Source organism: Lithobates pipiens, unplaced genomic scaffold (genome assembly GCF_037356315.1).
Source record: "Lithobates pipiens isolate NorthernLeopardFrog02 unplaced genomic scaffold, aLitPip1_a1.2 Scaffold_3, whole genome shotgun sequence".
Classification (NCBI taxonomy): domain Eukaryota; kingdom Metazoa; phylum Chordata; class Amphibia; order Anura; family Ranidae; genus Lithobates; species Lithobates pipiens.
In genome coordinates, this window is record NW_027507790.1 from 96250955 (window position 1) to 96276933 (window position 25979).

The 25979-nt window shown below is 42.9% G+C and overlaps 1 protein-coding gene across 1 annotated transcript in view; it reads right to left on the reverse strand.

Moving 5' to 3' along the window:
• Positions 1-20641, reverse strand: part of VSIG10 (V-set and immunoglobulin domain containing 10) — a 40808-nt gene extending 20167 nt beyond the window's left edge. Inside the window, exons 1-4 of the mRNA XM_077462062.1 lie at positions 20493-20641; positions 11926-12204; positions 6739-7044; positions 2988-3251 (exon numbers count right to left, since the gene is read on the reverse strand). Coding sequence (XP_077318188.1) covers positions 2988-3251; positions 6739-7044; positions 11926-12204; positions 20493-20556 — 913 coding nt within the window. The 5' untranslated portion in view covers positions 20557-20641. The remainder of the gene's footprint in view (positions 1-2987; positions 3252-6738; positions 7045-11925; positions 12205-20492) is intronic.
• Between the last annotated feature and the right edge of the window lie 5338 nt (positions 20642-25979).

Below are 25979 nucleotides of genomic sequence, written 5' to 3' on the forward strand. Positions count from 1 at the left end.
GCACTGCAGCCTATTGACTGCAACATGGTAGTTGAACAGAAGTCGATAGGTAGATCAACGTCTATCCAACCACAGTGGCCACACATGGACAGAAATTTCGCCGGTTCCTGCTGACCCAGCAATTTTTAATCCTTGTATGGCCAGTCTTAGCTGCCTCACACATAAATGTACCCTTCTATGATATAAAACAATATATTTAATGTGCTGACAGATACAGAGAGCATTTACGTGTAAATGTTTATGGGAATGATCAAGTATCTGTGCAGACCTTACCTGATGGGGAAGAAAATCCATTAGATGAATGTTATTGCCATTATTTTTTTGCTTCTGCTTTTTCCCCATTTCAGACCTGTGTGTGCAGTCCAGTCCTCTCCTCTTCACAGGCACTACCTTTGTTCATAAGACTGATAACTTAAACACCAGATCGCACATGCTCATGCACCTGCGGACTTTGTAACTCTAATGCCGTGTACACACGGCCGGACTCTTCGACAGCAAAGGTCTAACGGAACGAATCCATCGGACAATTAGACCGCGTGGGGGGCTTCATCGGACCTTTGCTGTCGAAAAATCAGACAGACTTTAGATTTAGAACATGTTTTAAATCTTTCCGACGGACTAGAGTCCAGTCAAAAAATTTGTTCGTCTGTATGCTAGTCCGACGGACAAAAACTGACACTAGAGCAGCTATTGGCTACTAGCTATGAACTTCCTTATTCTAGTCCGGTCGTACGTCATCATGGTCGAATCCGTCGGACTTTGATGTAACTGTGTTTAGACAAGTCGGATTCGACGGAAGTTCGTCAAAAGTCCGTTGGAATTCAGTCCATCGAAAAGTCCGGTCATGTGTACACGGCACAAGGCACCTTTCACACGGGTGGGACTGTTCAGGTACGCCTGTCAGTTTTTTAGGTGGACCTGAACGGACGCTCCATGAGTGACAGATGTCAGTGGTGACCATGCCATCCGATCCGCTAAAATCAGACATATGGCAATACAAACGCCATCCATCCTGGCGGGATCGGATGAGAGCTGATGAAAACGGACATGCTGTCCGTTTTCCTCCGATCTCTTCATAGGAATCAGCGGCGCTCGACAGGCCCCTCCCCACAAACATGTCATCCACCGAATCAGTGGAGATCAATGGAGAGAACGCCTGCTGAGCTGGCGGACTCTGCTGAAACGGATCCGCCTCGTGTGGAAGGGGCCTTAAGGTGACCATACATTATATAATCTTATTGTACAATCTTCTTCGGATCTACCTTCAACTTTACACATACATTACTTTACACTATGACATAGTGCAATATCCTTTATTTACATTGACCAAAACTAACACTGTACAATGAGGGCCAGCTTAACACTGTATGCTCCAAACGTCAGGCCAGTTATTCAACATTCCTCCATTCCACCAGCAGCACAAGAGTTTTACTGTTACAATCTTTCTCTCAATAGGCGCTTACTGCCAGTATTTACATACCCTTTGCAAATACTATTTCCAAGTAAATTATGGAAAAATATATAAATAATGCGCTAGCCAATTATTAACAGAAACTGCTGCACCTGGGAATCTCTGAATACCAGGAGCTAAAAATAGGTGAAATAAAGGAAGTGCGCTGTCTCTAAAAAAACATAATGAGCTAACCAAAAGCTCACAAAACACAAGTACTTGTGCTCTTTAAAAAACGTGCAAAGCTGTTCACTAATCGTTTAAACATGTGATGCAGCACAAGATCAATAGATTGACACAATGTGAGCAAAAACAACAATAGTGACATGTACATTCAAAATAATAAAATGTAAATATCCAAAACAGAAAAAAAGTCCCAAAAAGAACTCTATTGCAGGTTGTTTAATCAAACCGTCCCAAATGGTGTAAAACGCTGAAAGCATGCTATTCCAAAACCTTCAAAGTTCTGCATGCATCACCACCGTGCTCAAAAGATACCAGACTTCAAAAGTCAATGGGCATGTGTACAGCTCTCAGCTGAGAGGCATCGGTCTGCATCACCGTCTCTATGGACCCCGGACAGTCAGAGGCTCACGGCTCACATGTAGGAGTTACAATGGAAAGGAGGACCAATAGTGCATTATCCTTTACAACTTATATTTATTAAAAAAGAATCACACTTACAGATTGCTTGAATCTAGCACAGAATCTCATGGTGGCATGGCTGCCTGCAGCGCAGACCAGGCGTGCTGATGTCACAGCTGACTCTACCTGGCACGTTTACCTTCAAAAGGGGTCAACTGAGATTGGAGCCTTCTGAGAGGAAAACGCATCGGGTGGAGTCAGTCATGACGTTAGCGAGCATGGTCCGCACTACAGGCACCCAGGCCACCATGGGATTCTGTGCTACATTCAAGCAATCTGTAGATGTGATTCCTTTTTACATGGTTCTTTTTTGGATTTTTTCATTTAATTATTTTGAATGTACATTCACTTATGTTATTATACATGTCACTATTGTTATTTAAGTTTGCTCACATTGTGTCAATCCATTGATGTTGTGCTGCATCACATGTTTAAAGTTATTAGTGAACAGCTGTGTGCGTTTTTTTAAAGAGCACTAGTACTTGTGTTTGTGAGCTTTTGGTTAGCTTAATACATTTTTTTTTATTTTTTATTTTTTTAAGAGACAGCGCACTTTATTTATTTCACCTAAGATATAAATTATGCAATGTACCATTGCTGACTTTTGTAAAGATGCTCATCCTTGATTCATATCTAGAAAACCACTAACCTGGAACAAGCATGCACCCAGAGAAGTCTACACTCAAGGAATGAGACCAGAATGACATCCCTGGAATTTGCACCATTAAAAACCAAGTTACCAATGCCAACTTCAAAATTTCTATCCTTACAGATTCCATTCCTAGGATGTGAACCACTCTACAAGCCACAGCCTGTCCCAGAACTATAGTTGTTTAAAAAAGTACCAATTAATTAACTAATTAATCTACTCATATATTTATTAATCACTTACTTAAATGAACTTCACAATGTACTTCTTTCACATCTTTTGCTATCTGGTGTTTTCCTCTACATGTAAGTGTTTGGCCAGCACTGAACTGAGAACCATTTAATGAAGCCACCAACGTGTCTGAAGTGTCATTAAAGTGGGTTTTGCCATCTTTTTCCCATTCCAGTATAGGAGTCGGATACCCTCCAGGCCAGCTGCATAGTAATGATACTTTATCGTTTATCCCCGTGTAGTTGGCACTGCACTGTATAGGATCTGTTGGTGCATCTGTACAGAACAAAAAAAAAAAAAAAAATGTAATATAAAACAAATATCATTTTCACATAAACCAACCTGAGTAATTGAGACTGAGAAAAAGGATGACAAATATATAAGTAGAGCCTACATTCAATGAAAACTACATTACAAAAGGACTAGAAGAACCAGATATAGAGGCAGCTGAAACTATTTTCAAACCTCCACTTTTCCAGTAAATCTAGTTTGAAACTGCATTGTCTCACCTTCCAAGTCGCTTTATCATGATGCATGGCCTCACTGGCTAACTGGGGCTGAAATCGGCTCTTAAAGCGGAGTTCCGACTTAAAAAAAAGAAATAAAAAAAAAAGTCAGCAGCTACAAATACTGCAACTGCTGACTTTTAATAATTCGGACACTTACCTGTCCCAGGGTCTAGCGATGCGGGGGGGGGGGGGGGGGATGAAGCCCCACTCCTCTCTACGGAGCTGGTAATGTCACTGTGGGCACCCGGCTTTGGCTTCACAACCAGGCACGCACTGCGCCTGCATGAGCTGCGCTGCGACTTGGACTGTGGGAGGAAACCGCAGTACCCAAAGAAAACACATGCAGGCACAGGGAGAACATGCAAATTCCAGGCAGGTGGTGTTGTGGTTGGGATGTTTTCCAAGGATAACCATTTATATATGCACGACTAAGGTCCTATACACACTATTCGATTTTCTGCAGATTTTTATCTTCAGATTTACCAAAACCATGTAGTGTAAGGGCCTCTGTCCCTGTTAAGCCTGGTACCCATTATTAGTTTTGTTCCCCTGAATGAAAAAAAAACAAAAAAACAAAAAAAAAACTGTCAGCTCCGGTTGGAGGCACTGTATTAACCAAGTTGTGTTCTGACAGGGGGACGGCCCTCACCATAACACTACCATCAGCTCTCTCCGCCATTGGCTGAGAGGGCTGATCAGAAGTCGGTCAGCTGCTGGTTTTCCAGCATGCTCATCCGACAAAAGCTGGCTTCTGTTGGACAGACCGACATTTGGGCCGTGTGCACATGGCTCTAGGGAGATTCACCCTCACTATCTGTCCTGTTTACCATTATCCTTGAAAGTAAAAGTAGAGGAAAATACCAAAATTTTGAGTTGCCCTATGAAAAGTAATAGAGGGAAAATCTTCCAATGGGGACACTAGTTCTGGTGATCTGATTCCCTAAATTTGCAGGGATTTCTTCTCACTTCCTGTTTGGCTGTGAGACAGGAAGTAAAGGGAAATCTCAAAAAATGGAGAGAAAAAAAATCTGACAGATGTTATAACCCTCCCTTGCTATATCCAAAAGAGAAAAAAAAAAAAATTGCCCATAGTTCTACTTTATTATGTTAAAACACAACAACCAGACACTAGCACACCAGCAATGCTTATGCTTGTCATTGAACAGACTGCAGAACTGTGCTAATAGCCTTATCTAAAATAGGTGTACCTAAAGGAAGCCTGTAATGTTATCCCAGTGTACTTTCACACAAACCACTCTTTTTGTAACAAAATGTACTGTGTATAGTATCCCCATGGTTGTGTCAGTTACTTTTAGCCCAGCGGGTCTAAAGCTGGCAAACACTGCTAGATTTTCGAAAGAAAAATGTGAACAAAAATTCTCAGGACATTCGATGATTTGACAAATGTCATTCGAAAGTACTTTCAAATTGAATTTGCTTTTAACATTTGATTTTGGAATGAATGGACTTTACAAAATGAAAATCACATACACACAGGAGGAGTTACTAAAACTGGAGAGTGCAAAATCCGGTGCAGCTCTGCAAAGAAACCAATCAGCTTCCAGGTTTTATTGTCATAGCTTAACTGAACAAGTTGAAGTTAGAAGCTGATTGGCTGCCATGCATGGCTGCACCAGATTTTGCACTCGCCTGTTTTAGGAAATCAACTTCACTGTTAGGGATTCCTTCATTTGAAAAAGAACAATTGCAACTTGGGCCTTCAGATTTTCTCATCGCTGCAGTAGAAAACAAAGCGTCGATTTACTCTACTAATGAGAAGAAGATTGAAGGAACGTTCTTAAAACCAAAAGTTTGGAATGGAATTCTACTAGTGTTTGGCCAGCTTAAGGCAGGAATAAAATCTATTTCCATTACCTAACAGGTGGATTTCTTCCTGTGCTTTATATCATTCATAAAAAGGCAATGAAGGTGTGGACACAGATATGGCATGACTACCACTATAGGCAAGTTTAACTTTAATACACAAAAAAATAAAAAAAATGACGAGCTGAATTAACTCCAAATATCCTGGCCACCTCTCCAACAACTAAATACATGTAAAAAATGTAATTGAATAATTACTTTTGTTGAAATGACATTAATAACTTGCTGACCGGCTCACGCCGATATGAGTCAGCAAAGTGGCATGTTCCCGCAAAACAACGTATGGGTACGTTGTTCCCTTTAAGAGCCACTGGAGGTGCGCACACACGCCCGTTGCAAGGCAGGGGACCTGATGCGCGTGGCTGGCGGGTGCAATTGCCACCTGGCACCCACATTTGTGGGCACCAGAGCCAGAACAGGGATTTGTGTGTGTAAACACACAAATCCCTGTTCTGTCAGGGGAGAGGAGACAGATCGTTTGTTCCTAGTAAGTAGGAACAGCGATATGTCACCTCCACCAGTCAGTCCCATCTCCCCACAGTAAGAAACACTAACTAGGAAACATTTAACCCCTTGATCGCCCCCTAGTGTTAAACCTTTCCCTACCAGTGACACTTACACAGTAATCAGTGCATTTTTATAGCACTGATCCCTGTATAAATGTCAGTGGTCCCACAAATGTGCCAAAATTGTCCGATCTGTCTGCTGCAATGTCGCAGTACCACAAAAAAAATAAAAAATATAATAATATATATCTATCTCTATCTCGCAGATCACCTCCATTACTAGTAAAAAATAAAATAAATAAATAATAAACCATATAAATACCATAAATCTTTCCCATAGTTTGTACACGCTATAATTGCATATTGCATAAACCAATCAATATATGCTTATTGTGATTTTTTTACCAAAAATATGTAGAAGAATATATATTGGCCTAAACTGATGAAGAAATGTGTTTTTTTTTAAACATTTTTGTGGGTATTTATTATAGCAAAACATTTAAAAAAATACAGTTTTTTTTTCTTCAAAATTGTCGCTTTTTTTGTCTATAGCGCAAAAAATAAAAACCGCAGGGGTGATCAAATACCACCAAAAGAAAGCTCTATTTCTGAGAAAAAAAGAAATAAAATAGGATGTCAATACAGTGGCGCACGACCGCTCCACTGTCAGTAAAAGCGACGCAGTGCCATATCACAAAAAATGGCCTAGTCATTAAGCAGGAAAATCTTCCAGCCTGTAAGTGGTTAATAACGTAAAAGATTTTAGTGACTTGGTTTACATCTACTTTAACTCATTATATACTGTCCAGTCAATGCTGTGAACATGTTAGGAAATGTAAGAATAATGTAGAGTATCATACTCACAATAGACCAGAAGCTGCAGAGTAGAGAAGACACGTTTATGGCTTGCATGATTCTCTGCTGAACAACTGTAGCTTCCTTGGTAATTACGACCAATGTGGAGTATGGCGAAGTCATGAGAGCTTCCATTTTTACTGTCAAACAGCTCTGAACTGTTATCCGGAGCATAGAAAAACACAGCTATCTCGGGCTGAGGAATGGAATCCGCGGTGCAGCTGAAGTTCAAGCTAGAACCAACTGATGTATAAAGTGTACCATTTGGCAAAACGTTGGTTGGAGATATCTCAAAAGTCACATTGTGAGGGCCACCTAGGGCAATAAAAGGGAGATCAGTAAACATACACAGTATTGAAGCAAACTAAAAAAGAAAGCCAGGATGGCATATATTTTTAGATTTTTTGATTATTTTTGATATGGGTTACGTTGTTAAGTACAGCAAACAAAGGGTGTCATAAAAAAGTACCCAACATCAGTACCAGAATACAAATACAGAGACAATTTAAAATCTCCAAAAGGATATGAAGTTATTTGTAAAAGTAGGAAACGGTAAAGATACTAATCCTGTGGGGATTTCTCAATGACAAAACCATAAAATACCCCTGTAAGCGAGGGAAGGGATTGATGAATTTGCTCATGAACCAGACACTAAAGACTGGAAAAGGAGGAAAAATTAAGAGAGACAGAGAGAGGAAAAAGAAGGGGGGAAGGAGAACAACCACATAAGAGAAAATTGGGACATGGGAAAGGAAGGGGAGAAAAAAAAAAGAAAAAAAAAGAGGGACAAGGGTACAAAGAGATTCCATAATGCCCGATCAAGCAGCAATATCCCTGAGGGCAGGGGATCACCCAAGAAAAGTCATAAAATTTGGGACCCATGGGTGTCTTCTGGCTGAACTGTTACATCTATTTCTAGATGAGACATATAGGCCAGGATCTGGGTAGTTTATTTGTTCATAAAACATAGGGGGGAGATTTACATATACTGGTGCAAAAAAACTAAATCTGGTGCAACTGTGCATGGTAGCCAATTAGCTTCTAATGTTTAGCTTGTTCAGTAAGGCTCTATTCATACTTGTGCAGCTTTGGACATCAAAGTTGCATGACAAGTCATTCCCCATGTTTTATTATTATTTCAGGTACTTATATAGAGCTGTCAATTTTCACAGCGCTTTAAATATATATTATACATTCACATCAGTCCCTACCCTTACAGTCTAAGGTCCCTAGCTCACATTCATACATAGGGCCAATTTTTAGACAGGATCCAATTAACCTACCAGCAGGTCTTTGGAGTGTGGGAGGAAACCGAAGTACACAAAGAAAACACATGCAGGCACAGGGAGAACATGCAAACTCCAAGCAGGTGGCGTTTTGGTTGGGATGTTTTCCAAGGATAACCATTTATATATGCACGACTAAGGTCTCATACACACTATTTGATTTTCTGCAGATTTTTATCTTCAGATTTACCAAAACCATGTAGTGTAAAGGCCTGCCTGCATACAAATGGAAACTCTTAAGGTTTGACCTCATATTACAGGCATACCCCACTATTAAGCACACAATGGGGTTTATTTACTAAAGCCGAAAAGTGAAAAAATCAGGCTCACTTCTGCATATGAGCTTCTAACCCCAGCTTGTTCAATTAAGCTTTAGTAATAAAACCTAGAAGCTCATTGGTTTCTATGCAGGAGTGAGACTGATTTTGCACTTTACAGCTTTAGTAAATAAACCCCATTGTGTACTTAAAAGTGGGGTATGCCTGTATATGGTTTTGGTAAATCTGAAGACAAAAATCTAATAGTGTGTATGGGGCCTCAAAGTTGCAGCTACTTCAAAATAGTTCATGTACTACCTTGGTCGTACTTTCATGCAACTAGTGGGTCATAGAATGCAATGTTAACCCTCCAAAGTTACATGAAAGCCGTACCTGAATGTTATGCTGTGCAACAGTTGTCCATTATCAATGGTCAAAGTCATAGCTAAGTCGCACCCATCACAAGTTGTGCCAAAGATGCACCAAAGTTGCAATCCAATGTCGGCGCAACTTTGGAGTCGTACAAGTGTGAATGGGGCCTTAAGCTTTGACAATCAAGCCTGGAAGCTGATTGGTTTTTATCCAGAGTCGCACCAGATTTTGCACTCTCCAGTTTTAGTAAATCCCCCCCACAGCATCTATAGGAAAAGCCCACAATTTTTCCTGTCTTCTTTACTACTTATCTGGATTTGTTTGCGATCCCATATTTATCGTCTTCAACTGCATTAGTATCCTGTGCTTGTCTGCTTTCTTATTGATAATGGTATGCTATACGGACATTTCTCTGTACTGTTTTTTATTTTTATTTTTTTGTTTACAATGTTAATTTTGCTTATATATGTGAGCAAAGTTCACTCTTTTTTTCTGTACGTTCATCTTGTACTCAATAAAGTTCTGGACCCTTTTTTGTCGCTCGAATCGAGGCGTTTTTCTTTTTTACATTGGTGACCTTTTGCCCTGCACAAAATCGCTGCAAAACGTGGTTAAAAAAAAAAAAAAACGCTGCAAAATCGTGGTAAAAAAAAAACGCCGCAAAATTGCTGAAAAACTGCACGATTTTCTGCCTGAAAACGCTAATCTCAGGTGTGAATGGGGCCTGAGAGTAGAGAGTGGTCCAGATTCAAGTGATTATTCTAGGTCAGCCACGGACCTGGCTTTTAGGAAAAAACTCAAGACCTTCCTCTTTTAGCAGATGATCAAAGCTCGCCACAGCGCCTAGAGGCGATTCAGTTCGCATTGTGCGCTATATAAGTATTTCATTCATTCATTTCATTCACGGATCCTAAATCTTAAGAAATGTAGTGTGGGTGTCAAGGAGTCTCTGTTTAATCTCAAGTTAGGTGATTGTCTCAAAGCTTTGGCTAACATTTGCCAGGCCATTAAGAACACAAATCCAACCAGCACGTTTCTATTGAGAACTGAGATGGGCCTGGTAATAGGGCTTCCCAAGGGTTACTAGTAATGTTAACATTCGAGATTGACTGAATCTTGTTATATACATAAATCCAAAAGCAGGAGTGGTGGTTATATTTCTGACTTTTGCATGCTCCCAACTACCACTGCATGTACCAGAATCTTCTGCTGCATTATCCAAATTACAGTTTTTAAAATCCATCATGGAAGATGAGACACCATAATGGACCCAACAGAAATGTCCACAATAGATAGGAAACAGTCTCTACAAAACTAACCCTTTAAGCAAAAATTGTAATCTTGTGATAAGAACACATCTACAAGATTACATTTAGTTGTTTAAAATTATTGAAAAATCTCTCACATTATTATAACACAATGGACACCCTGGCAGAAGGAAAGTAATAATCTTGAGTGCTTTATTAAGGCAGCTGACATCATTAGCCCCACCAGCTGTCACCCACCACCATCTGATTGGATACAATTTTTCACCAGGCTCCTTCAATTTTTCAATTGAGGGACATCAGGCCAAAAGATGCTCCATGCATGGACAACTTTAATGAGTGTGGTGCCTGCAGGTACCATGGAAATTAAAATGGAAGTATTCAGTTCCACTGCTAATGAGGTTACCACTCTGCAACCAAGTCTGCTAGTGTTCTTGATTCCAGGTCATGGTATATCTGATAGTAGTTAGTCACACTCAGCTGGACTTACTCTGTAATGTTAAACAACTTCATAGCAACAGCTTCTTCAGAAGTGAAGGTAGTGTTGTGCCTGTGCTTCTGTGTAGTCTCACTATTGGCTGTATTGTCAAAGGTCCTCAGAGTAAAAAGATCTTGGTCTTTATGTAGAATTAAACCCTCCGCGCTTTGTTTTTAGCTTATCACATTCCCCAGTAAATTGTTTGTTAAAATTTTTACCCCAACACTTTCACACAGTGCTGCTTCCCTGAAGTTCTGGTCTTCACAGAAAGAGTTAATAGTAGACAGTGCAGTCCAAACCAGTCTGTTAGCTTGTAGAAGGGAGGGTGGAGGAGGGGGAGGAGCAGGAGAGTGCCCTGCCATCCTAAGCTATGGTGTTCTGTGTTTCTATTGATGCACACAGTGTATGGACACACAACTCTACTTCCTGCATGCAGGAGGGGCATCAGGACACTGCAAGAGAATGGAGCCATGCGGAACCTAGAGCAGCAGTCATAGATCCAGCTTATACTGGAACACACACAAAAGTTAAAAAAATAATGAAAGTTGCATACTCAGTAAAGTCCCATACATACTATTCGATTTTCTGCAGATTTTTGTCTTCAGATTTACCAAACCATATAATATGAGGTCCAACCTTAAGCGTTTCAATTTGTGTGCAATCAGGCAGGCCCTTGCACTACATGGTTTTGGTAAATCTGAAGACAAAAATCTGAAGAAAATCTAATAGTGTGTATGGGGCATAAGGCTATGTGTACATTAGCAGCAGTCCTTGCTGATCCTAAGGTCTCTTCCACACAATACTCCTGTTTGAGCATCTACTTTTTTTTAGACTTGTTTTTTAAATGTATTTTCACGCATGTGCGGAACCTTGTTCCTGGATTGACAATGCACAAACCTGTGTGCATTTGCGCGCATGAGGTGTAAATTACTGACCGAAAAATGCAGATTTTTCAATTATTTTACTAAAGAATACACAACGCCTCTTTACATGCCTGTGTACATTACAATGAATGGCTGTATTTTAGCTCAGTAAAAAAATAAGCTGTACTGAGCATTTTCAAGCTGCAGTGTGCAAGAGGCCTAAGAAAACTGATCTGCCGCATATCCCTTTTCTGAGATGTTTGACCGGTGGTGAGGGGGCACTTTTTTTTGTAACCTTGTAAAAGTCGCATCACAGTGCTGCAACAGTGTGATTTGCTGGCAGTTGTGGTGTCGCCCTCTTCACATCAACAGGTCACATTTGGCAGTGGTACTGCCCACTGAATATGATAGGGTAGATATTGTGTGTGAGGAGAGGCCGAAATATCTACCCTGTCGCACTCAGTGGGCAGTACCACTGCCAAATGCAACCTGTTGAAGTGAAGAGGGCAGCACTTAAGGGGAGATGGTCACGGACAAGAAAAATAGCGGCTCAATGGCTTGTTTTTACCACCCACGCCTGCAGGTTTAAACAAGTCCTTAGTGATAAAAACAGCTGCTGAATGTGCTTAGAGAACCTGATGATTTCTTATGACTTTATTTATGTAGCATACTTACTTGTGACAATTAGCTGTATATGGGGCTTAGATTCTGCGGTCTGTGAACAGTCTCTGCAGCCATAGTTCCCTCCATCTTCCAGACTCAGTTTAGTTATTACAAGAGAACTCCCGTTGTCCCTCAGGAACCTGAAATCTGATGAACTATTTTTGTCACAGTTTAGTAATTCCTGTGTAGAATTCTCCAAAAACCAGGCCACATTTTTTACATTGTCTTTCACAGCAGTGCAGGGTAGAAGGATTTGTTCACCAATCTCACCAATGACTGGAGTTAGCGAAGCTGCAAGAGAGCAAAGTATAGTAAGGTACAGAGATTACAGGAATATATGCGATAAATGAGAATGGGAAGTGATCAGAATTATAATATATATATTTTATATATTATATACACATATGATTGCTTATACCAGTGAATTTCAGGGAATCGAGCAGTAAAACTCAGGCTCGACCACCTGCTTTCACCACCCCCTCTGTCACCTGCATGAAAAAGGGGTCTTCGATAGTCATATCTCTGCATGTGCATTCATTATATGAAAAATTGTTTGAACTTGTTTTCAAATAACAAAAACTCAGCCGTGAGAGCAAACAATAGTGCCATCATGTAATGACCACATTTCGATCAATAAATCGTTCAATAGACATAAGTGAATCAGTTTTCCCTCCATTTTGTCACATATGCACAGTGCAAACAGTTCAATTTTTTATTTAAAGCGGAACTTCAGTCATTTTTTTTAACTTTCCATCTATTAAATCTTCTGTCCTTGTTGTTTTAACTTTGGATAGTAAAATATTTTTATTTTGCCAGTAAATACCTTATACAGCCCACTTCCTGTTTCTTATCTGGTAAAAAGCCTTGGCATGACATCATGCACAGCTCTCTCTCACTCCAGAGAGTTTGCCAGGAAGGTAGGGGGTGAGTCATAAGAAGGCCAATGAGAGCTGCAGAGCTGGAGGTGTGCCTTTGTGTGTCTGTGTAAATCCAGGAAGTGAACAGGCAGCAGCTTCAGCTGCCAACAGGTAAAATGGTTGCAGCCAGACTCAGTGGCGGGAGATTTCTGCAGCATATTTGGCAAGTACAGAATCACAGTATATTTCAAATAATATGTAAAGTGGTTGGAGGGAAGCTTCAGAATGGCAAAGATGTTTTTATTACAAAGTATCTGAGCAGACTGCAGCTCCTCTTTCTTTGGTTGTAAACCTTCTCATACCCAGTGAAGTGAATAGCCTCAGGTGATAGGCAGAGATTAAATAAATCATCCTACATAAGTTTTACTTGTTTTTCTGCAGTCTTCTCTTATCTGCATCCTTTCAAAAGTGTAGAATTGTGATCAAATCCTTCTTCTTCAAGAGCAGAGAGGAGGGGTGAAGAGCTGCATTACCGCTTTTATACACTGTGTGAGAGCTGATTGGAGGAAAGGGACACGCCCCCCTCCACACACAGCACAGGAATGAAGGAACATACAGAGCTGTGTTGTGAATAGACAAGCTGTGTGCTGAGCTCTCCTCCCCCATCACAAATGTATCTCATGTGTTGGGGAAATTGCTCAGAAGTGACTCATGCTGATAAAAGAGGAACGGAGCACCAAACAGAAACAACATTTAAGCCCCGTACACACGATCAGACTTTCCGACGGGAAATGTTGGATGACAGGCTGTTGGCGGAAAATCTGACCGTGTTTACGCTCCATTGGACAATTGTTGTCGGACTTTCTACCAACAAACGTAGGCTAGCATGTCTTCAAATTTTCCGCCAACAAATGTGCATTGTCGAATTTTCCGATCGTGTGTACAAAAGTCCAAAGTACAAACAAGCATGCTCGGAAGCAGAAGCAGTTGGTTCTGTAGACCGGCATTCGTAATGGAGAATTAACATTCGTGACGTGGCAAATTATGAAATCTCCAAATGGAGCGCGCAATTCTCTTTTTGTTTAATGGGATAATAATGAAGCTGCTTTGCTGGTGATACTGATGGAGTTATTGCAAACTAATTTTCAAAGGTTTTTTTTTCTAGTGATATCAAGAATATTATTATTATTATGTTTTTGTTTGTTTTTTATTTGTGCAGGTCACCACAACACCATTATCCCGTAGTTTTTAAGATCAAAGATACAACTATGTTGGTGTCCCTTGTCAATTTTATATTGTATTTTTTAAAATGTAACTGCCAACTCCCAAACTGTCATTTGAAGTAAAATAACCAAAAAGTGCATTCTATGCATCCAAATATATAGAAATTATTCATTATTCAACCCAAAAAAAAAAAGTCAAAGCAATAACTCCAAGGAGAAAATAAATAACATGTTATCTCCTCCGATTCCACAACATGTCCGGTTGAGGAACGGCAGTTCAGAAAGAAACTCAAAAGCAGGAAATTAAAAGCGCAAATCAACACTCACCAAACTTATACTAACATGAAATTAGCAGAAGGAGCCCAAAGGGTGGTGCTAAAGAGCTGAAAGTAGTACGCCACTACGTTCGGAATTGTTGGCCAACATTTATGTGACCGTGTGTATGCAAGACAAGTTTGAGCCAACACCCTTTGGACAAAATTCCACGGTTTTGTTGGCGGAAAGTCCGATCGCGTGTATGAGGCATGCAAGTTTTGGAGAGAGACACCACATTTGTTCAGATTACATGACTGAAGTTTGCAACCGCTTTAATCTTCCAATTTATTGTTCGCATTCAGCAGAATTTTCCAACCTGTTCCTTCGATTTTTACAGCTCTGAAAAGTTAAAACCGATTTTCTATTTCTGCCTATTAACAGGATGGAAAAACAAATGAACAGTCCAAACAACAGATTTTTGTAAGATTTTTCACCTATTGTATAGCCAGCCATAGCTCTTTACATCTGTGGGGACAATTAGATGTGTGTTTCACCCCTTGTTCCTTGGTTTATTACATTTCCAAAAGGAATAGAGACCCCAACGTAGGCAAGAACAGAGCTGGTGACTGTGCCACAGATGCCTCACTGCTGCAGTATCGCAGACAACAGCAGATTTTACTTGTTTTGCGAATCAGATGCATTTTTAACCACATCCGATTCACATAACGTGTGAACTAGACTGTTTTTTTAATGGAGCTGGCTCACCCATGTCCTGGGGTGGCCGTAGTCTGTTTTTGAAAAAGAGTCCTGTGCAATTTTGGGTCCGGTTTAGGTAAAAAACAATTGCACTTGAATCAAACCTGAACCGGTGAATAAAACCGCACTGGACTCCAGACTGCAAACCGCAGCTGGACATGTGTGAACCTAGCCTAAAGCCTCGTACACACGATCGGATTGTTGGACGACAGAGCGTCAGACTTTTGTCCGAAGGGCATGTGCCTGGATTTTGTCTTGCATACTAATGGCACACAATTGTCGGCCAACAAACACGAACGTAGTGACGTGCTACGAGCCGATAAAGAGGAAGTTCAATTGTCAGATGCCACCCTTTGGGCTCCTTTTCCTAATTTCATGTTAGTAGAATTTTGGTGAGTGTTGATTCGTTCTTTTCAAGTTCGTTCACCAGCCATGTTGAGGAATCAGAGGAGAGAACATACTATCATTGGCCTTGGAGCTTTTGCTTTGACCTAAGTCCAGGAACAGGAGCAGGATGATTTCTTGGACCAAAAATTGGTTGCTTAATCGTGATCAATTATGTCATGTGCCTTTGATGCGGGAGCTCCAGGAGAATAATCTGGATGATTTTCTGAATTAACTGTGGATGACGGACCCCTGCTCTCACCAACTCTTGGCATTGTTGACCCCCTATATTAAAGCGGAATTCCAGGCTTCTTATGTTTATTAAAAGTCAGCAGCTACAAAAAGTGTAGCTGCTGACTTTTAATAAACAGACTCTTACCTGTTGCACGGTCCAGCGATGCGGTCAAATGGAGCGTCGCTCCTCCCCCCCCTCTCCGCCGGAACCTCCATTGCCACTCTGGGCACCCGGCCGTGACAGCTTTCGGCTTCACGGCCGGCGCACGTGTCCTGTCACGTGTCCCAGGAGATGGCTTAGAGGGAGGGGCCGCCTAAGGCAAAAGGAGGAGTCGCCTTGGCGGTCCCTGGACGGAAGGAGGAAGTGGGACAGGAAGCCCCCCTATATTTTTGGATGCATAGAATGCACTTTTTGGTTAAGTTCTATTGGCAGATAGCATGTCTATTTTTTTTTTGTTTTCGTTTTTTAATGCACAATAAAAAAAAATTGTGTAGAATAATACTTGGCTATGTGTTTTACTTCAAAAGACAGTTTGGGAGTAGGCTAGTACAGTTTCAAAAATACAATGTAAAATTAGCAAGGGACACCAACATAGTTGTATCTTTGATCTTAAAAACTACGGGATAATGGTGTTGTGGTAACTTGACCAAAAAATAAAAATAAAAAAAATACAAGCATAATAATATTATTCTTAATATCACTAGAAAACAAACAAATTTTCAAATAAGTTTGCAATAACTCCACCAGTAAAGCAGCTTCATTATTATCCTATTAAAGAAGAAGAAAATGTGCGCTGCATTTCGATATTTCAAACTCTGCCACATCACAAATGTTAATTCTCCATTACGAATGCTAGTTTACAAGACCGACCACTTCTTGCTCATCCTTACTTCCGAGCATGCGTGTTTGTACTCTGTACTTTTGTGTGACAGACTTGTGTACACACGATAGCAAAATCTGACAACAGACCATTGTCCGCCAAAAATGTTACTAGCCTGCTATCCAACATTTGCTGACCGAAAGTTGTACAACAATTGTCTGATGGAGCGTACAAATGGTCGGATTTTAGGTAAACAGTCTGTCATCACACAATTCCCGGCCGAAAATCCGATTGTGTGTACGAGGCGTTAGATTCCAAGGATCTGGTTTCCAGCCATGATGGATGAGCTCTTTCCTGCTCTGCCGTTAGGCCTCGGTATTCCCAGTACTGCACACTATCAGAGGAGCTCCTTTCACAACCCAGACGACAACAAACCTTAAACTTGTAGAAAAACCAACTCTACCAGTATATTGTACAGTAACAGCCATTTCAAAGAATAACAAGTCATATTGACACAACAACTGTAGACAGATAAGAATGTAACATTTTATCTATGTAATAAAAGATCTGCTACCACTGCTGTTCACCACTATTACTTGTATTATAGAAGGAAATTAATAATTAATAGATTGTTTATTGATCATACAAAACTAAGGGGCTTCATTCTATTTACTTTAACCCCTTAATGCCTGAAGGCAAAACAGGCCTTAAAGAGGAAGTAAACTTCCTCTGCTGACTTGTACCTATAGGTAAGCCAATAATAATACTCACTTATAGGTAGTGTAAATATCTCCTAAACAAGCATCATTTACATTACATGCAGCCAGTGACATCACTGGGGCATACGGTGTGAAGGAATGGCGACCGGTGCCGTTCCTTCCGAGCCCTGTGCACGCATGGGGATGATGTCATCGCGGTTCCGGCCACTCACAGAGCCGCAGCCCGCGAACCCAGAAGCACAAAGAGTGAAGATGGGAGGGGCTGCAGCACTGACATTGTGGCGCTGGAAGAGCTTTGTTTTAAGCTAAGTTTCATGTAATGAAATGCATACTAGCACATTATGACTTTACCTTGCAGGAAGAAGGAAAAAAAAAAAAAGAAAAAGAAAAAACGTCCAGCGGTATGCAACCGCTTTAATGCTTCAATGAAGTTTTGCAACTGTGGCATGTGTTAGTATATATCTTCACAACTACTTAGTGTATCCAGGGGAATGATTCCTTGTTTTAAATATGGTGAATGTAAAAAAATGGCACAAAATAGTAAAACAAAATACGTTTTAAAATGTATTTTTATATTTCTTGCCATGACCCACTATTTGCGACAATACCATATATGTGTACATCATTTGTTGTTTGTACCTGTAGCAGGACCAGGGAACAATAGTGCACATTTTGTTTTTCCTATCTAAAACCTTGACATTTATTTTTTTCTTTTAAATAATATAAATATATATAATATATTATATATAATTATATCCTGATTCTGGCATTCACCTTGACAACAACCCACAACAATTCCTGATATAGCCATTTTATTGTTATTATTTTTATTTTGTATTTCTTTTCTTTTTTTTTTCCTTTTAGGCTCCATTCACATGAACTCATCTCCAAAGTCGCACCATTTCCAGTGTGACTTTGATGCAACTTTACACTCAGTGGATCTAAGTCGCATCAAAAGTTGCACCAATGTAGCGTAGGCATCTTTTCAAAGTCACTCGCCTTTAAGGCCTCATGCACATTGGATGTTATAAAAAATACCCGTAGCTTTAGCTGTAGAATGGGTTTTTCAGCATTTTTACAATAGCGTTTTTTAGGAAAATTATACTACCACAAAAGCTTATGGCTCAAAAATGCTGATAAATGGCGGTTAGCCGCATTTTTTCTATGTTTTTAAGCTTTTATCAGAGTTAGCTGAAAAACAACTCTTTAAACCCACTAGTTCTGCGGGGGTTTTCAAGCCAGAAAGCGCCCCTGTGCAAAAACGCTGATAACAGCCTATGTGTGCATGGACACATAGAATAACATGATGGAGAGTTTACTGGCTGCAGAAGAAAAATGTCTGAAGCCAAAGTTGCACCGATTTAAATGTGTGCCATTGGAAAGAATGGGGTGCAAATTGTCATGCAACTCTTATATTAATGGATTGGCAGCAATGGAGCCTTACTCGCAGATTTTTTTGATCTTGGTTTACATTCTTCTCCTATGGGTATATAGCCTTTCTCCTATGACTATGGGGTTGAGTTACTAAAATTGGAAAGTACAAAATATGGTGCAGTTTTGCATAGAAACAAATCACCTTCCAGTTTGTTTTTTCTTTTTGTCAAAGCTTAATTGAACACGCTGAAGTTAGAAGCTGATTGCAGAGCTGCACCAGATTTTGCAATCTCTGATTTTAGTAAATCAACCCCTGTGTAAAAAAAGTACATAGGTAGTGAGTGGCTCCCACTGCTGTCAAAGTCAGTGAGCCAATGGGGAAAGAGAGGGGCGGGGCCGAGCTGTGGCTCCGTGTCTAATCGCTGTATGGGTCACGCGGCGGGAGGGGCCAGAAGAGGTGGTGAGGGACCCGAGAAGAGGAGGATCGGGGCTGTTCTGTGCAAATCCACTGCACAGGGCAGTTAAGTATGACACGTTTGTTATTTTTATAGAAAAAACAAAAACAAAACAAGTCTTTACTATCAGAATATTGGCATGCATTAAAAAGGGATTAACTCCAGAGATAAAACTATAATTCTCCTGCTCTACAAGACTCTGGTCCAGCTGGACCTGGAGTATGCTGTCCAGTTCTGGGCACCAGTCCTCAGGAAGTATGTCCTGGAAATGGAGCGAGTACAAAGAAGGGCAACAAAGCTAATAAAGGGTCTGGAGGATATTAGTTATGAGGAAAGGTTGTGTGCACTGAACTTATTCTCTCTGGAGAAGAGAAGCTTGAGAGGGGATATGATTTCAATATAGAAATACCATACTGGTGATCTCACAATAGGGATACAACTTTTCCACGGAAGGGAGTTTAACAAGACACATGGCCACTCATTAAAATTAGAAGAAAAGAGGTTTAAGCTTAAACTACATAGAGGGTTCTTTACGGTAAGAGCAGCAAGGATGTGGAATTCCCTTCCACAGGCGGTGGTCTCAGCAAGAGGCATTGATAGTTTAAAGAAACTATTAGATAAGCACCTGAATGACCGCAACATACAGGGATATACAATGTAATACTGAAACATATCTCCCAACTGTCCCTGATTTGGAGGGACTGTCCCTTATTTGGAGGGACTGTCCCTTATTTGGAGGGACTGTCCCTCTGTCCCTTTCCTCCTAATTTGTCCCTCATTTTAGTCTGATCCATATAGTTGTGTATAAAATTGACTTTTTATCTTTCAAAAAGTGTTTCCCAGTGCTAAACCATTCATCCAATTTCTTAATTGCTGCATTTGTACATTTTAAAAGCCATTATAAAGGAATAGTAGTGGGGAAAAAAAGTCCTTGTGGATTTAATTAACTTTTTATTGGTTAATTCTCCTTTAAGGGGGTGTGGCAGATGCCTACATACATTTGTTAGTAGGTGTCCCTCATTCCCAAGGTTGGGCGGTATGGTGACATATAATCACACTTGATGGACTTGTGTCTTTTTTCAGCCTCATCTACTATGTAATTATCACTTTAAATCTCCAGCTAACACTTTTAAGGGCTTGTTTACACCAGAGTGCAACGCGTATTTGTTGCGCTGCGTTTAAAACGCACTGGATGTGCGATCTGTTTGCGGATGCCAATTTATTCCTAAAGCCAACCCAAGCGCAGCAGGGTGGCATAGTATCACAGTAAGGATAAGCAGATTTACTAAATATAGTGCTGAGTTTTGTGATGTGGGCCCTATGATCTATAGTGGTGTGGGGTCACCAAGAAGTCCATGTGTCCCTCCTATGATCGGGGTGACAGGACACATGGTGCCCCAGCCTCCACACTTCCGGACATGGGGGGGTGGGGAGCTGTCAGTGTCAGGCAGCAGATCCAGTTTCCATCAGATCAGGTGGAAGGGATCGGGGACTTCCTCACCTTCACAGGCACTCCACACTATTGCAGAGGCGACCAGCAGCGGAACCAGTCCCCGGGGCCCCATCGCCGTGTCTTATCCAACCAAAGGGCAGATCGGGCGACTTCACTGGAGAGGGCTTCCCATGCAGGCGGAGACCGGCGGGGCCTGGGCCATGGAGAGGAGGGCGGAGGGGGGTAGAGCGGCTCCCGGTCCCACGCCGGCCGCACTCTATGGATGTGACAGTCCTTCCGGCTTTCTCCACACACAGCCACGCCCCTCCCTGTGTGCCCAGGTAAGGGAAGTGCCCTCCTCCGTCTACAGAGCGCACACCTACCCCTCCAGTCATCACAAGCTTCCAAATCACTGCTTGTCACATCAGCCAGCTTGTTTTGGTTGGATATTCAACGCAGAAAAAACTAGATATGACACAATTTAATATAGAAAATAATGATTACACAGAGCCGTCACACATACATCGCCCGCTATAACATTTGCAATATGCTTTGATTTTACTGTGCAAATTTAAAGATACAGAGCCCCAAATATTAACCCACTGGCTACACACTGACATGTCTGCATTACTTCTAATGGGTTAAAATCTCCAATTGGACCAATACGTTTACAATGTAGATGTGTCATACTATGATATTGCATTTTACCGTTGAGATGTGACCACTTCAATACTGGCCACTTTACCCCCTTCATGCCCACCACAATTTTCACCAAAACTAAATTTTTATCATTTTCTTCCCACAAATAGAGCTTTCTTTTGGTGGTATTTGATCACCTCTGGGGTTCTTATTTTTTGCTAAACAAACTAAAAAAAATGTGAAAAGAATTTTTTTTTCTCTGTTTCGCTTATGAAATTTTGTTTTCTCCTTCAATGACGGGCACTGATGAGTCGTCACTGATGGGCACTGATGAGTTGGCACTGATAAGGTGGCACTGATATGTAGAATTGATGGGCACCAATAGGCGGCACTTATATGCAGCACTGGCAGGTGGTACTGATGAGCACTGACATGTGGCACTGATGGGCACTGACAGGTGGCTGTGATGGACATTGACAGGTGGCACTGATAGGCGGTACTGATGGCACTGATGGGCAGCACTGATGATGAGGTACTGACAGGTGTTACTGCTGGGCAATGATTGGCACTGTGGTGGGCACTGATTGGCACTGAGATGGGTAAAAAGGGAAGCGCCCCCTGGACAGGGGGCGCTTCCCTTTTTACCCTTCTCTTGCTTACTACAGAGCCAGCTCTCTTAGGAAAGCAGCCGCCTTTCTGATCAGCCATTATACTTTGTTTTAAACCCCTGAACTGCCAGATAACATTTTAACCATTAGACTGCCAGTTTGAGTACCATGGACTTAATACTCAGTCAGCTATAATTGTCCAATTATTGTATGCATCTTTTGTATTGCGCTTACAGTTACTACCACATTTATTTGACTGGCACTGATATGGGCACTGATTGGCATGGATATGGGCACGACCTCCGTTTCTGATGGGGCCCTGACTGGCAGATGATGGGCACCTTTTTGGCAGCTGTGGTGGCATATCTGATGGGGCTGTGCTGATAATCAATGTGCTGATTATCAGCACAGACCCCCCCCCCCCCAACAGGGAGAGCCACCGATTGGCTCTCCCTGTCAGCGCAAACTCAATATGGTATGATTTTACTGTGCAAATTTAAAGATAAAGACACACAAATACCAACCCTTTATTTATAAAAGCAACACTTTTCAAATGTTTTAAATACTTAAAAATAAAATCTCCAATTGGAGCAAAATATTTAAATTTCTTCATACGTAAGGCCTCATGCACACAGGGAGTTTTTACAGCTGCTTTTAGCGGCGACAGACTTTTTTTTTTTTTTGCAGCTTAAAAATGCTGCTCCATATCATTCTATGGCCTCATGCACACACAGGCTTATAGGAGCTGTAAGTGGCATAGGCATTTTCAAGCTGCAAAAAAACCCCAGGGCCAGCACATTCTGAGGACCAGCATTAGAGCTGTAAAAAATGTTTTGACATGTCAAAAGCAATGGTTCCCTATGAGAGCCCATTCATTTGAATAGAAGTCGCACCAGAAATCGGATCATGATGATCATGGTGTGGCTTGTGCGCTGAGGATCTTGAAGGGGAACCCTCGCCAAAATGAAAAAAAAATTTCATGGGGTACCCCCTAAAATCCATACCAGACCCTTATCGGAGCACGCAGCCCGGCAGGTCATGAAAGGGGAGGGGGCAGGCAAGTGACGCCCCCCCGGACCATACCAGGCCACGTGCCCTCAACATGGGGGGGGTGGGTGCTAGCCCACCCCAAAGCACCTTGTCATGTTGATGAGGACAAGGGCCTCTTCCCGACAACCCTGGCCGGTGGTTCTCAGGGTCTGTGGCCGCGAGGCTTCTAGGAATCTTGGGGGCCCCCTTGTGAAACCACTCCATCATGCCCTGGGTGGTGTAGAGAGAACATCGGAGGAAGAACATAGGGAGAAGGCAGCGGAGAGAGTAGAACTGGCAGCAGAAGAAGACATCAGTGGAGGGAGAAGAACTAGAGGATGAAGACATCACTAGAGGGAGAAGAAATCAGAAAGAAAGAGGCCCCCGCCCGCAAACCCCGACAACCAAATGGCCAGGGTTGTCGGGAAGAGACTCTTGTCCCCATCAACATGGGGACAAGCTGCTTCGAGGTGGGGGACGCATGCCCCCCCTGCCCCAAAGCACCCACCCCCCCATGTTTAGGGCATGTGGCTTAGTATGGTCCAGGAAGGGGTGGGGGCGCTCGCTTGTCCCCCCCTTTCCTGACCTGCCAGGCTGGGTGCTCGGATAAGGGTCTGGTATGGATTTTGGGGGACCCCACATCATTTTTTTTATGGCGTGGGGGTTCTCCTTACAATCCATACCAGACTGAGAACGAGGGTTCCCATTGATTTTGAATAGAGGCAGAGAAACGCTGCTAAAAGCTAAACGTGCGGGGGGGGGGGGGGCGTGTCCAAGATGGCCGACTGAGCGGACGCACATGAAGTGAGCTCCGGCTGACCATCTGGAAAATGTGATCCTTGCCCTGCAGTTATCGTGGGTAGAGGCACCGCATCCTGCGAGCACGGACCCGGGAGGGGATGACCAAGGAAAGGGGTAATTCAAACAGCCGCAGAACCCCCGCATCGGCCAAAACGAAGCCCCGGCCTAGCTCCGGCCCGTCTCCAGACCCAAAGCCTTCAGCCCGCATGGCGTCCCCACCGGAAGATCCGGAACCGGCTCTGTCGGAACAATCTAACTTCACGGCACTGATGCAAGCTATTACAAACTGCCAGTCTGCCCTTACGGGTAAGATAGAATCGGTGCAACTAGATATCAGCCTTATCCGGAGGGATATAGATTCGTTCCGCGCTCGGCTGACCGAGGCGGAACGGCGTGTGGGGGATTCCGAGGACGTGCTGCGGGATCACTCTGGGACACTCAGAACGCTGCAGACCAGGGTGAAAATACTGGAAAGCAGAGCGGAAGATTCCGAAAATAGGAATCGGAGGAATAATCTCCGCATTGTGGGACTGCCTGAGGGGGCGGAAGGTGCGGACCCCCAAACGTTTACTGAAGGTTTGCTTCGTACACTCCTGCCTCAAGCGCCATTTTCGAGGTTCTTCACTGTGGAGAGGGCACATAGAATGCCAGCCATCCGGGCCATCCCCTGGGCTCCTCTACGCACACTCATCCTCCGCCTACTCCACTTTCGGGATCGTGACCTAGTGCTGCGGGAGGCACGCAAGGTGGAGGGGGCACGCTTGATGATCTTCCCGGATTATTCCATCGACACCCAGAAGCTACGCCGGTCTTTTGACCAGGTTAAGCTGAATCTCCGCAACAGGCGCATTAAGTATAGCATGCTGTTCCCAGCCCGGCTCCGAGTCCAAGATGGCGAAACGGTCCGATTTTTCACCTCACCGGAGGAAGCTGCGGCCTGGCTGGACACTCTACCACAGGGCCGGGAGGATCGGTAAGCCGCCCCTGAGGGGATATGTGACTGATTCGCTTTCATTTTTTGACTGCACTGTGCACTGAGCCTCCTACGGAGTTGCTGGCAGGGGCAGGTTCCAGCCCCTGTTCATTAAAGGCAGGATGGTGTTTCCCGATCGGTTGACTATTGCCCCTGCTGTGACCTGCCTGCTCCAATTCCCACTTGCTGGCGGAGCTCAGTGACTCTTCTTTTGAGCGATATTTTTCAACTATTGGTTTGTAACGGTTCTCTCTCTAAGACTGTGCCCCCGGTAATGGCCGGGTGAAACTATGTGAATATGCCTCTGCAGGGCCCTTTCATCTGGACGATGGACTAGACCGGACTTGCAGTGCTAAGACTGTAGCACTCATGGTGCTTATCTTTACATGCACCCCCATGGTAGATACCTGGGAAGTTTGTTTAGGGATTAGGACACGCTGAAGTTTGGGGGGTGATGTCGGGGTGGGGGGGGGGGAGTTAATGTGTTCAATTGGTCTTTCTCAATGCATTTTCCTAATTTTCTCTATGTTTGGCTTGGGTCAGGTTTTCAGTATGTCCTTTCAGTGTCAGCAAAAAAGAGTTAAGAGTGTTCATTTCCTGGTATGGGGGGAGAGAGTCCCAAGGGAGGGTGTATCGGGGGAGGTTGCTGTATGTGGGCTAGCGGGAGGGCCTTTGGGTAACAGGTTGATGATCCGGGGACACCGTGTATTTTTATGGGAGACGGGATTATGGCTCCATTGACCATCTTGTCCTGGAATGTACGGGGCTTAAACTCCAAACTCAAACGCTCCCTAGTGTTCACGTACGTTAAAAAATACTCCCCGCAGATCTGCATACTTCAGGAGACCCATCTGACTGGAGGGAAGACGCTGGCCCTTAAGAAACCCTGGGTTGGGGCATATTACCATTCTACCTACTCTGTATATGCCAGGGGGGTCAGTGTTCTGGTTCATAGATCTCTCCAGTTCTGACTACTCGATCTTCATTTGGACCCGGGTGGTAGGTATGTAGCGCTTCATGCCATGTGTAATGGACTGAAGATGCTTCTGATAGGAATTTATGTGCCCCCTCCTGCTACTATGGAGCTCCTGACTAAATTGACCCCTATAATGGCACTATACCCTGGCGCTGGGGTGTTGATAGCGGGAGACCTTAATATGACCCCGAACCCATCTCTAGATAGATTCCGGATGGGCGTGGGTCAGAGTTCCCCACTTCTGAAATGGATGGAATTGTATGGGTTCACTGATATTTGGAGGTGGAAACATCCTACTGACAGACAATACACGTGCCACTCCGCCACCTATGCCTCATTTTCCAGGATTGACCTGCTGCTGGCGGACGCTTTGCTGCTTCCCCGCACTGTAGGCGTGGAGATTCTGCCCAGAGGCATATCCGATCACGCGCCTATGCTACTGCGGCTCGAGGTGGGCCCCAATTAGGGGCCCGCCTTGTGGCGGCTCTCTGGGTACTGGGTGGCGGATGAGCGGGTCGCCCCAGGAGTAG